Raw genomic sequence first — 14369 nt, 5'->3', positions numbered from 1 at the left:
CAGCTCTTGAAAGTCAAGAATTGATTTATCAATCCGAGTGAGGTCTCTGGTGCTGGAGCGATAGCACAGCGGGGAGGGCGTTTTCCTGGCACGCGGCCGACTCGGGTTCAATTCCCAGCATCCCATATGGTTCCCCGAGCACCGCCAGGAGTAATTCTTGAGTGCAGAGCCAGGAGTAACCCCTGTGCTTTGCCGGGTGTGACCCCCTTAAAAACCAGAAAAAAAAAACCCAAAAACTGAGTGACTTCTTGGGCTGGGACGAGTTGGTTTAGGGCCTCGGGTCATGTGCACGGACCGACTTGGGTCTTTGGTGTCACGTGGGGGTGCCCCGAGTTTCTCCGGGTGTGGCCTGAGCATGGCCTGGGTGACCTGGTGTGCCCTAGCAGAGTCCAAGCTTGAACCGTCCCCCTGATTTACCAGATATCCTCGAGTGAGACCCCTGGGCCCCTTGGACCTCCTGAGCACTGTTTGGGAGCCCTCCCAAACTTTAAAAATTGAGGTAGGTTACCCTTTAAGGTATCAGTAATCAGTCAATACCATAAACAGTGTATGTTAGGATCTTCAGAATTAGAGAAGATATATTTAAAGAAAGACTGTAAAAAAGTGACCTCACCCACGGTCCTCAGCAACTTGAACAAGGGATATACCAGTGAACATAATATCCGTGTCTCTGTGGAGTCTGTGGGGATGACAGCGAAAACAGAGTTAATAAAAACAGCGACGGACTGGCCAGTGATACGGATGTGCGTTTGCAGACATCAGTAACTACTGGGTAGCAGAGATGGTGGCAGCGGTGAGCAAATGGGGTGTGCCAGAGAAGAGGGTTCCGAAGACTCACATGTCCTGGGTCGTGGGTAGGCTCCACAGGCAAGGCGAGAACTTTCAAAGGCTGCCAGGGTGTGGGCGTCGGCAGCGCCGTTACCTGGAGTCAGAGGGAAGAGGCAGACCCCGAAGTCCCTTAGGAAGTTTGAGAAGCAACAAGGGGGCCCCTGTCACTTGCTTGGCATTTGCAGGAGGAGGCTGCAGTGCGGGGTTGGGGGACGGGAGGCAGAGGGCACAGACTACTGGAGATGGGCTGGGAGTCTCGGGAATGCCTTGGAACCGGTTCTGAAACTTAGCCTGTGAAGCAGCAGAACACTACATAGTGGATGAGGTGATGAGTCCTGGGGCCGGGAGGAAGAGGACCCACGGGGACGGCCTTAGGATGAGATTCTGAGACTCATCCAGGGACCAGATACGGGGAGAGGAGAGGACCACTGGGTGGAAGCTACATGCCCTGTCACGAGGAGGCAGCGTCCAGTGAGGCTGGACCACCCGGCGACCCATCTCTGAAGGCAGGGGAGGACAGTGTGTAAGGAAGTGGACATTCAGGAGCCAGAGGGTTCAAGCCTGGCCATAGTAGATTCTGAGGAACGGGAAGGTGCTCGGAGGTCAATAGTGATGTTGGGTTGCTGGTACCAGAGTTAGTGCCGTGGGTAAGGTGATTTGTCTTGCACTCGGCCAGGTGGGGGTCAGTCCCCACTTCCCCACCTGGTCCCCCGAGTCCTGCCAGGAGTGACCTCTGAGTCAAAAAACCAAAAACAACAACAAAAAGAAGAGTGGCAGTAAAGTAATGGGGGTAGCAGCCGAAAGCCCTCTCAGAAGGATTTTACTTTACTTTTTGTTTTAAGTGGGAAAAGAACACTGTGTCCATATGCAACGGGAATGATACAGTCAGACCTAAGAACGGTGAAGTAGGAGTGAACAATGTTCTTTATTGTGTAATCTAATCGCACCTGATTTTTTTTTAATGGAAGTTTCTATCTAATTGGGTTCATTTTTTCCTCCTTTCACTTCTCAGAGCAGTAAATAAGCTGTATCTGTACACAGGAAAGATATGCTTTTGGTTAATTTATATAATTCTAAGCTAAGTGGATATAAGATAATAAAAATGAAATCGTAAATCAAATGAGCAATTTGAAAGTGGACAGAGTATCATCAGTTTCTAAAGGAGAAAGCTGGCTTTTTGTAAAATGCAGAATAGTTTGCTGTTGTTTAGGTTAATCTATTGGTTGAAATTATTAAAGGCAATTGAACAAATTAATTCCAGTAATGAATAGCCTTAGTCATGTTAATGTGAATTATCCATTTAAGCGGTTGAATTCTAATTTAGAGTAGGCATATCTTGAATGAGTCTTTATTAAAAATCCCTAATACGCTGCATGAAATTATGAGTTTATTAGCTATAATTGTTTTTGAATTTAATGAATACTTGAGTACAATACTTGAGGAAAGGCATATGCAAATTAAAAAAAACTGAAAATGAGTTTTGGCTTATGAAATTATTTTCTTGCTTTTAGTTACAATTTAGAAAGCAGTATATGGAGTGTGGTAACTCTATCACGGGGACCTCTCCAGAGATATGGACACTCTCTTGCTTTATATCAGGTATGGATTCTGCTTTCTTTAAATTTCATTTTCTTAATTTTGGAATTTATCTTGATAACTCACATCTCACTCTATTTCAAACAATGAGAGCAATAGATTTTATGGATGACCCTGAGTTGATACAGAATAGATTCATTGTGCTCCATTAAATGGAGGACATGAAGTGACTTAATACCTCATCATCCAATCAATCATTTCTTAAAAGACTGGTAAAATTATCATGAGATTTACTGTTTTAACTACTTTTTTCCCTTTGATAAAAATTTATTTCAACATCATGGCTTACAGAGTTTTTCATGAAACAGTTAGTAGGACATTCAGTGTTTCAATTCCAGTCCCACCGCCAGTGTGGTGTTCCTTCCAGCTACCCTCCAAGCCTTTCCCCTTAACAGGCACAAAATAATTTATTTTATATTGGTTGTTACAGTTATATGGCTAATAGACTTATCAAAAAATATTTCAGAATAAGAAAATTTGTGAAAATTGTTATCTCTGACAAATGGGGGTGATTAAGTGCATGTCTGAGGGCGGATGCAGCTGTTTATTTCTCCTTGTGCTTTCTGTGTTACTGTTTTTATTTATCGGGCCCAGTTGGCTTCTCTGTTACTGTCCCATCTCCTTTGGTCTTTTTGTTCTGGGATGTCAGTATTGTGGAATATGGAGGTGTCACATGGCCACATATGTGATCGCATACTCCAGGGACTCCGAAATCTGAAGGACTGGGCTGATGAGTTTGTATGGCCATGACTGTGGGATGTAAGCGGGGCTTCTGAAGTTGCCAGAAGTATGGGGCAGGGGGGAGACTGTCAACCCCCACTCCCAGGAGATCCCAGAGTTTTCAGCCTGGAAACCGGCGTACCTGGAATTTCCATTGGCTTGTCATCTCTCTGAGATTAGTCATGGAGCAGTGAAGTAGGGCCGTTGGCACAGCAGCAGCCGTGGGTCATGGGTGTGGCTGCCAGGGCTTAGGCCAGGCATTTTAACTATTTTTAAGTGTAGAGTTCAGTGGCATTAAGTACATTTACATTGTACAACTGTTAGGACCGTTGCCTTCACACCATTCTTGCTGGTGTGAGGTGATGCTTCATTGTTCTTCTTACTTGGTGATCAGTAGATGATGAATATTTTTCATAGACTCGTGATTAATTATTTTTATGTCATCTTTGTGAAATTTTCATTACCCCCCCCCCCCATTTATTTTGTTTTTTAACTTTGAGAGTACTTATACATTTTGGGCATTAGCCCTATCCTGTGTCTTTTGATTTTTAGGCCCTTTTTCTTTATGTTTCTTAAATTTTAACTTTATTAGAGCAGTGTGATTTACAAGGTTATTCGTATTTGAGTTTTAGATATGCAATGTTCCGGCACTCATCCCACCATTAGTGTCAACTTCCCTCCCTTTGCGAATCTGCCAGCTTGACAGATACATTTTTAAAATTTGGTTGTTGAAATTTGGATCTCCTGATTTTAGTTTTGTTGACCCTGGTTTGGATATTTCTCTCTACCAATCACACCACCAAAGTACTAGATTCCCTTGACCCCTGCCCTCCGTTGCTTCCCTCTTATCTCTTCTTCCCCCTTCAGTTTTCATGTTGATTGAAGCCAGAAGAAGAAACACAAACACAGGATGATCTCCATCATATGTGGTCTATAGAATAATTGGGTGAGGGTTGCAGTGTTTTAAAGGAGGGATACCTAGATCACCCTTGGGCCCAGAGTACAGGGAGAAGCAAGCCCCATTTTTTAATCAGGGCAAAAGAATTTTAGATTGATGTAGTTCCTTTTGTTTACTTTTGCTTTTGTTTTCTTTATCATTGAGGTCAAGGTCTTGGAGGGTCTTGTATTTGTTTTGTGGGGGTGGGGGGGCGGTACACTCAGCAGTGCTCAGGGCTTTTCTCCAGGCTCTGAGCTCAGAGATCACTCCTGGAGAGGATTAGGGAGATTATATGGGGTTCTGGGTTAGCCCACATGCAAGGCAATTTTACCCCCACTAAGGGTGATGTTTCCTGCCCATTAAGGATGATGTTCTATATGGCCTTTACATTACTGAGAAATTCTCTCTGTCCTCATTTCTTTGAGAAGTTTCATCACAAATGAGTTTGGGATCTTGTCAAATGCTTTCTCTGTGTCAATAGAGATGAACGTTAATTTGTCTTTTATTTTTTGGTGTATCCCATTATTGACTGCATATATTGAATATACCTGCATCTCTGGAATGACTGCCACTTGCTTGTGATGTATGATACGTTTAGTACATTGTATTCGGTTTCCTAGGATTTTATTGAAGATATTTGCATCTATGTTCATTAATGAAATTGGTCTAATTAAAAATTTTTTTTTAGTAATATCTGTCAGCCATTGGTATCAGGGTAATGTTGGCCCCATAGAAACTGTTGGGGAGAATTCCTGATTCTTCTATTCCCTGGATGAGCTTCTAATTCTACTACCTGGAGGACACGTGAAAAGTCCTCTTTGAAGATTGGAAAACTCATTATCATTAATGAAACATCTGTTTGAGAACTTTGTTCTCGGGGTGATTTTTAGTAGAATATCAGCTTCTTTGATAGTCAAGTCTGATCATGTTATTTACTTCCCCCTGACTCAGTCTTGGAGATTATCATCATATCACTGTCGTCCCTTGCTCATCGATTTGCTTGAGCGGGCATCAGTAACGTCTCCATTCGTCCCTGTCGTGTTCAGGGTCAGGGGAATGAAGCCCATTATTGTTACTGCTTTTGGCATATTGAATGCGCCGCGCTGTGGGTAGCTTGCCAGGCTCTGTCGTGGGAGATTCTGCATCGCTCTCTTCTGGGAGCTTTGTTTTATAGTCTCTGGATTATTGGCCATTGATGAGATTACCTGGCGCCCGGGCAGTTTGTGGGTGTGACTGCCAAGCTACTGGAAAATGGAGGATTTGGGAGGAGGAGACCCAATCCTGATCCAAGCAGGCTTGGAGATCTCAGCCATGGGTCAAAAAATACCTGGATTCCTTTGTCAGTTTCTTCATGATGAGGCTCGTCCGAGCATGTGGAGAGTGGCCTTGAGCATGGCTGTGGCTGGGATCCAGAGGTTTTCGGCTTCCAGGGCTCTGCTTGGGGTGGGGAGGGAAACTCAACCCGCCTCCCTCAGAAGGTTCCCCTGATGAAAACAGCCTGGTGCGGGGCCAGGAGATTCTGCCTTGGAAGGTTTGACAAGAAATTTAGCCATTTCTTCTAGGTTCTCCAGCGTAGAGGTATCAAGTTCTTTATAGTCATGGTGTATGATCATTTGTATTTCTGAGGTTTCTGCTGTGATTTCTCTCCATTCATTTCTAATCTGATTTATCAGGATTTCCTCTTAATCACTTTGTGAGTTCTAGCCAGGAACTTGTATATCTTGTTGAATTTTTCAAAAATATCATCTTATTTTCATTGCTGTTTTCCATTTTATTTTGTTTTATGCTTTTTGGATCACATCTGGCAATACTTGGGGTTTACTCCTGGCTCTGCAATCAGGAATCACTGCTGGCAGTGGTTGGGAGACCCTACAGGATACCAGGGATTGAACCCGGGTTAGCCACATGCCAGGCAAATGCTCTCCCCACTGTACTATTATTCTAGCCCCTCATTGCCATTTTTGGTACTGTGTTATTTCCATGTTACTGATTTCCACTCAGATTTTTATTATTGTACACCTTCTACTTATTTTGGGTTTTGTTTTGTTTTTCTAGTTCCTTGAAGTGTGAGCTTAGGTAATTTATTTTTATCTGTTCTTGTTTCCCGATGAATGCCTGGCGTGCTGTACGCCGTGTTCCTCATAAATTCTGGGAGCTCTTGTCTCCATTCTTATTTGTTTCCAGGAATATTTTAATTTCTCTTTTGATTCCTCTTTGACTCAGCAGTTGTTCATTTGTATGTTGTTCAACTTTAAGTGTTACAGCTTTCCCCAGCTTTCTGTTTATAGTTTATTTCCAGATTCAAAGCATTACGATCTGAGAGGGTACTTCATGTAATTTAATTCTCTTAATTTTGAGAATGATCCATGAATATGTGAGAAGAATGTATACTCTTGCTTTTTTGTGGGGGGAATGGAAAACTCTCTAGAGCTCTATTAAGCCCATTTCTTCTATTTCGTCCTTTAAGTCTGCTGTTTCCTTATTGATTCTCTGTCTGGCTGATCTATCTGGATGAGCATTATGTTATTAAAATTTTCTACTATTGTGTTGCTGTTGCTATTTTCCTTAAGTCATGCTAGTAGTTGTTTTGTGTAGTTTGGTAATAACTTCATTTGTTGCATGTACGTGATGATACTTCATTTGTTTCATGTATATTAACGAGCAGCATTTCTCTTTAGGCTGAACTATAGAAGGCTGATGTTTTCTTCATTTTTCTTTATTTTTCCTTCTTTATTTGGTGGGGCGGGGCGGTTGCAGTCTGCAGTGCTGAGGGACTGTTCTGGCTCTGTACCCAGGAGTGACCCATCAGCAGTGCTTGGGGGGACCATCTGCTCAGGATCGAACCCAGGTCAGCCGTATGCCAGGCGAGCACCTTCCCTTTTGCAGCCTCTCCCATTCCCTCCTTTTGTTCTTTTTGGATAATTTCATGCATCTCATCTTCGAGGACACCAAGTGTTTCCTTCGCTTCTGGCCTTGTGTGCGTATCCCCTCTGTTGTGTTTCTGCGTTTCTCCTCCTGTGTCCTTTACATCAGCGGTCCCTGAGTGGATATTCTCACACCTTCTTTTCCCTCACTGGAACTCTCCTTCATTGCTCTCTTTAATCGCTGCAGAGCCTAATCCCTGTAACTTTGAACTCCTCTCCCAGAGAGCAAGAGAGGTCTAGATGCAGGGTCTCTCCAGGGCTTCTTGTGTTGTCCACTAGTGCAGAAGGATCCCTCGTCATCTTCATTATTTCTGGAGCTACAGCTCCACACACACACACACACACACACACACACACACACACACACACACACACCACCTCCCACCTGGACTGGTGCGATAGCACAGCAGGTCGGGCGTTTGCCTTGCATGCAGCCGACCTTGGAGAGCCCGGCAAGCTACCGAGAGTATCCCGCCTGCACAACCGAGCCTGGCAAGCTACCTGTGGCATATTCAATATGCCAAAAACAGTAACAACAAGTCTTACAATGGAGACGTTACTGGTGCCCGCTCGAGCAAATTGATGAACAACAGGACAGCAGTGCCTCAGTGCTAAAGTGCTACAGCTCCAACCCCAGATCAGGGTTCTGGGTGAAGACTTTGTTTTGGGGATTGGACGTCCTTTGGCTGAAGCCGGCACTGTGGGGTTGGCTTCCCTTAGGCAGGTGGGGGGCTGGCCCCTCGAGAACTGAGGCCTGGACGGGGAGCACGGGTGGGCATAGCTAGTGCCTGTGGATGGGGAAGGTTTCGTAATTAAAGTTTAACCCTTTGTCAAGCGGCCCTGCTGTTTCACAGAGAATCTGTGGACCCCAGCAGTGGTCCGGTCTCTCTACTTCCTACCCAGCTTATTCTTGTTTTTATATTAGTCATCTTATTGGTTATGAAATACTGTCTTACTGTAGGCCAGATTAATTATATTGAGCTTCTTTTCAAATGCTATACTAGTCATTTGCATGTCTTCTCTAAAGAGAATATGCATATGTATGTTCAAGTTCTTTGCTCAATTTTTATTTGTTTTATAGAACTGTTTGTATTCAGAATGTATTATAGATATTTACCTTCCTTATTAGATATATAATTTTAAAACATTTTTTTCCCGCATATTGAACTGTCTTTTATTTCTGCCGATAGTAAACATTGTTGTACAAAAGTTTGAAATTCTGACATAGTCCTGTAAATCTGTTTTTTCTTTTTCTTTTTAATCTATGCTCTTGGTGTCACAGTCAAAAAAATGGTGCCAAGTCGAATGTTATATGGCTCCTTCCCCATGTTTTCTTTTGAAGATTTTAACTAATAGGTTTGGGTCTTTAATTAATTTATGTTTCATTTGATATAAAGTAAGCATCCAGTTTCATTCTTTTGCATTTGATTATTGTTTCTCTAAGAACCATTTGTTAAGAATTATCTTATTTTTTTCCCCCAATGGCCTTGATAGGCCAGGGGGATGCCCCATAGCTGGAAGCCTGCTTCATGAGCGGAGGGGAGAAGGCAGATGGAATAGAGAAGGGATCACTAAGAAAATGATGGCTGGAGGAACCAGTTGGGATGGGAGATGCATGCCAAAGGTAGATAATGGATCAAACACGATGACCTCTCAGTGTCTGTGTTGCAAGCTATAATGCCCAGGAGTAGAGAGAGAAAGAGTATGGGGAATATTGTCTGCCATGGAGGCAGGGGGAGGGTGGGAAAGGCGGGGCATACCCGGGATATTGGTGGTGGGGAATGTGCACTGGTGTAGGAATGGGTGTTTGATCATTGTGAGATTGTAACATAAAAGCTTGTAACTATCTCATGGTGATTCAATCAAATTAAAAAAATTAAAAAAATAAATGGCCTTGATACCATGCTGAAAATCATTTGATTGCATATTTTTTAAATGCTCAGTACAGACTGAGTATTTTTTTTTATTACTTTAATTATGTCCACCTTTTGCCTATACCACATTGCTTTGGTTACTGTAGTTTTGTAGCATGTTTTGAAATGAATACAGTCTGAGACTTCTTCACTTGGTTTGTTTTGTTTTCAACTTTGTTTTAATTTTGGTTTGTTTTCAACTGTTCAGAATTTCTTAATATTCCTTATTTTTTATTTTAAGATAGATTTTTGAATTTTTATGCAAAAATGCATATCATTTTGATAGGGATGACATTGTAGTCAGTTCATTTTATGTATGTATGCCTTTCATGAATATGATACTAAAAACATCACAGAAACATGGGTTTTTATTGGATGAATCAAGATTCATCTTTTTTGTTGTCCAGCTTGTCCATTGTGTCGGGTGTGGATTTTGAGCACCATCTGCTGTCACCCCCCCCAAAATAAATTTTTGTTTCTTCAGTTTTGTACTTTCAGCTGTTACATTCAGGTTTGGATTCATTTTAAGTCTCACTTTTGGTGTGCAATAAGGGTCCAACTTAATTTTAAGTGACTGTGTAGTTTTCTCAGCTTCCTTTTTGGCAGAGCTTATTCATTCCCATTGGGTGGTCTTGGAATTCTTGTCAAATATTAGTTAGCCACGAATATTCTAAGCTTATGTCTGATTTCAGTTCTGTGGATTTCTGTGTCTGTCTGTATGCTGGCAGCATACTTACTTTCTAGGAAGTTTTAAATTGAGAGGTGAGAGTCCTCTTATTTTGCTTCTCCTTTTCCAAAATTGACACTGGGTGCCTTGCAAGTCTATGTAAATTTTGGGATCAACTTGTCAGCTTCTGTAGAGCCAGTTGGAATAGAAATTGCATCGAGTCTGTAGATAAGTTTGGAGACTATTGTCTTCTCGACTCTCTTGTCTTTAGGTCCCATAGCCACAAGATGTGTTTTCACTCATTTAGATCTTCAGAATTTCTTTCTTTTCTTTTTTTCAGAGGGTTTGTTTTTTCCCAATTGAATTACCATGAGATATGCAGTTACAAAGCTGTTTGTGATCAGGTTTCAGCCATGCAATGTTCCAACACCCATCCCCCACCAGTGTACATTTCCCATCACCGATGTCCCCAGTTTCCTTCTTAACACCCCCCATCCCCACCCCGACCTGTCTCTATGGCAGGTTCTCTCTCTCTATCTATCTATCTCTCTGTCCCTCTCTCTCTCTCTCTCTCTCTCTCTCTCTCTCTCTCTCTCTCTCATTCTCCTTTTAGGCCTTATGGTTTGCAGTGCAGCTACTGAGAGGTTATCATGTTTGTTCCTTTATCTACTTTCAGCACACAGTTCTTTTACAGAGTGATAATTTCCAACTGCCTTTGTCATAGTGGTCCTTCTCTATCCCAACTGCCTTCTCCCCCAGCACCTGAGGCAGGCTTCCAACCATGGACCAGTCCTCCTGGCCCTTGTTTCTGTTGTCCTTGAGTATTAGTCTCTTAATTTAAAAAATATGAATACAGTCATTCTATGTCTATCCCTCTCCTTCTGACTCATTTCACTCAGCATGATACTCTCCATGTGCTTTATTTATAATAAAGAAAAAACTTTCTTTTTTCCTAACCGCTGCATAGTATTCCATTGTGTAGATGTACCATAGTTTCTTTCACCAGTCGTCTGTTCTTGGGCACTCGGGTTATTTCCAGATTCTGGCTGTTATGAATAAACATAGAAATGCAGGTGGCATTTCTACTGTGTGTTTTTGGGCCACCAGTGTGTATTTCCATAAGTGGCATTGCTGGGTCATATGGAAACTCAGTTTCTAGCTTTTTGAGGAATGCCCATATAAACTTTCTTCCAGAAATGTTTTGTGGCTTTAAGAGTGAAAGTGACAGGGCTGGAGAGAGCTCGGTGCGCTAAGCCCTGTGCAAAGGCCCCTAAGAATGCAGGAGGCCTCTGGTCAGTGCCTGACACCCTGAGCACTGTGGGTTGTGGTCTCAAAACTACCAAACACAAAAGTTTGTTTTGTTATATTTACCATTAAATGTACTTAATTTAATCTTTGCATGTAAGTATACAGAAATAGAATAATCCTTTTGTACATTGATCTTGTGTTCTTCCCTGTTGAACCCATTTAATAGCATTCATTTTTAAATAACTATATATCTTTAAGATATATATTTACCTATAACTAAGTTCATGCCATCTGTGGATAGGACTGTTTTACTGACTCCTCTCTAATTGAGTGCACGTATTCATTTGTATGCCTATTTGCTCTGGTTACGAATGCCAGTCTCGCTGGTCCACCCTTTCTGGAAAACAATATGGACAGTCCTTCAAAAACTAGAAATTGAGCTTCCATATGACCTGCAAAACCACTTCTGGGAATATATCCCAAGGATGCAAAAAAGCACAGAAGAAATGACATTTGTACCTATATGTTCGTTGCAGCATTGTTCACAATAGCCAAAATCTGGAAACAACCCACGTGCTCTAAATCAGATGACTGGTTAAAGAAACTTTGGTACATCTACACAATGGAATATTATGCAGCTGTTAGAAGAGATGAAGTCATGAAATTTGCTTATAAATGGATAGACACGGAGAGTATCATGCTAAGTGAAATGAGTCAGAAAGAGAGGTAAAGACAGAAAGAGAGGTACAGACATAGAAGGACTGCACTCATTTGTGCTGTATAGAATAACATCACATGAGGCTGACACCCAAGGACAGTGGATACAAGGGCCAGGGGGATTGCCCCATAGCTGGAAGCCTGCTTCATGAGTGGAGGGGAGAAGGCAGATGGAATAGAGAAGGGATCACTAAGAAAATGATGGCTGGAGAAACCAGTTGGGATGGGAGATGCATGCCGAAAGTAGATAATGGACCAAACATGATGACCTCTCAGTGTCTGGGTTGCAAGCCATAATGCCCAAAAGTAGAGAGAGAGTATGGGGAATATTGTCTGCCATGGAGGCAGGGGGAGGGTGGGAAAGGGGGGTATTGGTGGTGGGGAATGTGCACTGGTGTAGAGATGGGTGTTTGATCATTGTGAGATTGCAACCCAAACATGAAAGCTTGTAACTATCTCACGGTGATTCAATAAAATAAAAATTAAAAAAAAAGATGGACCAAACATGATGACCTCTCAGGGTCTGTATTGCAAGCCATAGTGCCCAAAAGTAGAGAGGGAGTAAGAAGAAAGGTGCCTGCGACAGAAGCAGGGGGCAGGATGGGTTGGGGGCGGTGAGAGGGATAGTGGGGACACTGGCGGTGGAGAATGTGCACTGGTGGAGGGATGGGTGTTCAATCATTGTATGACTGAAACTCAATCATGAAAGCTTTGTAATGGTCTCTCATGGTGATTCACTAAAAAATTGAAAAAACAAAAAAAGAATGACCGTCTCAGTTTGAATGGAAGTGACTAAAGGAAGGATCTTTATTTTTTCCTGAGCTTATGAGAAATATCCATCCTTTACTAATAAATATGTCAGCTGTGTGTTTTTCATAGGTGTTCTTAATGAACTCAAAGAAAATTTTTTTATTCTTGTATTGTTGAAGTACCAACAATTTCTGTTTATGTATCACTTCAGTCTATATGCTCTAAATAATATGTGTAATTTATAATTGCTGAGATGTATTAACTCATAGCAATGAAAAATAAAATGGTAATAAAAAGTATTCTATAAAATACAAAGATGTGTTTTTTTTTGTGATCCAGTGATTAGTGAAAGCAATGAATGACTGAGAATAGCTCAAAAGAGTATACATATAGATGGTAAAGTTCACATGTATTAACTAGGAACTTAACTTGTAGGTAAAACATAAAAACTAGGGACTCTTTTAAAAACTAAATATCTTAAAATAACTTTTTGGAAGCATGAACGTGTGTGCCTTGTTTATTTTTTTGATGGGGGCTATGGGGGGGGATGTACCTAGTGGTTCTCAGGGCTTACTCCTAGCTCTGCAACTAGGGATCAGTTTTGGCAGAGCTCTGGGGACCATGTAGGATGTTGCGGATTGAACCCCAGTCAGCCACATGGAAGGCAGTTGCCTTACTCACTGCGAAATCTCTCTGACCCCTGTTTGCCACGTCAGTAAGCAAAAGTTTAATAACAATCATCAATTCTCATTAACTCATTGGTTTCCACTTTATCTTCCAAACGAGAACCTTGTCCTTTGCATGCTGTTATTCAGTTTTAACGTTTTTATTTAGCAAATGTCTGTTGTTAAGAAATGACTATTTTATCTTTACCATATGGCTTTCATGTTTAGGAGGACATCTTTATGTATGGAGGCAGAATCGAAACGAGTGATGGCAATGTTACAGATGAATTGTGGATCTTTAACATACAGCGTCAGTCTTGGAGTACAAAGACTCCTACTGTCCTTGGGCACGGCCAGCAGTATGCGGTGGAGGGACATTCAGCACATATTATGGAACTGGACAGTAGGGACGTCGTCATGATAATCATATTTGGATATTCTTCAATATATGGTTATACAAGCAGCATACAGGAGTATCATATCTGTGAGTTACTTTGAAATTGTAACTGTCTCCTTTTTGTTATTTATTGGGTGGGAATATTTTTTTTCTTTTTGTGTCACACCTGGCGATGCTCAGGGATTACTCCTGGCTCATGCACTCAGGAATTACTCCTGGCGGTGCTCAGGGGACCATATGGGATGCTGGGGATCGAACCTGGGTCAACCACGTGCAAGGCAAATGCCCTACCCACTATGCAGGGGTTACTGGCTCTGCACTCAGGAATCACTCTTGGCAGTGCTGGGAATATTTTTATCTTTGATAAACTACTCATGATTTTATTCAAAATGCTGGTGAGTTACTTGAACCAAGAATTATCAGAATGACTCAAAATTGATTTTGCTTTATATTATGTTTTATTCTTTAATATTTATATTTGAGGTTTTTAGCCTAAGGAGAGGATATGTTATATAGACTACCCACACTTTCTAGACATTAGAGCTATTTTAAAATAAGAGAATGTCCAGTAGATGGTGCTGTTTCTTTGAATTTCTCTTATGAGCCATGAACTGAAACCAGCTTCAATCTGTTTTCTGCTTTCCGTGATTTACGGATTTTTCACTTTTCGGGGTTCTGTTTCCAATCTTACTTCAGTATCTCTATGCATGTATCACTCTGTTAAAGTAGCTTTCAGAGAATCATCTCTTAGCTTCTATACTAGTTTTATTCTATGGTGTGCGAAGTTGACGAGGGCAATCCATATGACTGTGCTATACGCTTAAGAACTTGCTTGGTTTCCTGATACTTGAGAATTTTAATTTGTATGACATTTTAAAGCAGTTGCAGGCTCTGTTTTTAAAATTCCACAAACATATGCCCTATGATTGTTCTTTAGACTTGGTAATATACACTAATTTCTGCTTCTCTGATTTCTGGGGCCCAAGTGTTTTGCCCCTTTGAAACAA

The 14369-nt window shown here is 41.6% G+C and overlaps 1 protein-coding gene across 1 annotated transcript in view; it reads left to right on the top strand.

The window, feature by feature from the left end:
• Positions 1 to 14369, top strand: part of ATRNL1 (attractin like 1) — a 749151-nt gene that overhangs the window by 73288 nt on the left and 661494 nt on the right. Inside the window, exons 7-8 of the mRNA XM_055118743.1 lie at positions 2340 to 2427; positions 13194 to 13449. Of these exons, the coding sequence (XP_054974718.1) occupies positions 2340 to 2427; positions 13194 to 13449 (344 nt within the window). The remainder of the gene's footprint in view (positions 1 to 2339; positions 2428 to 13193; positions 13450 to 14369) is intronic.

The sequence above is a fragment of the Sorex araneus genome, chromosome 11, assembly GCF_027595985.1.
Source record: "Sorex araneus isolate mSorAra2 chromosome 11, mSorAra2.pri, whole genome shotgun sequence".
Classification (NCBI taxonomy): Eukaryota; Metazoa; Chordata; class Mammalia; order Eulipotyphla; family Soricidae; genus Sorex; species Sorex araneus.
The sequence above is the reverse complement of the archived record's forward strand: the minus strand, read 5'-3'. Positions and strand labels throughout refer to the sequence as shown.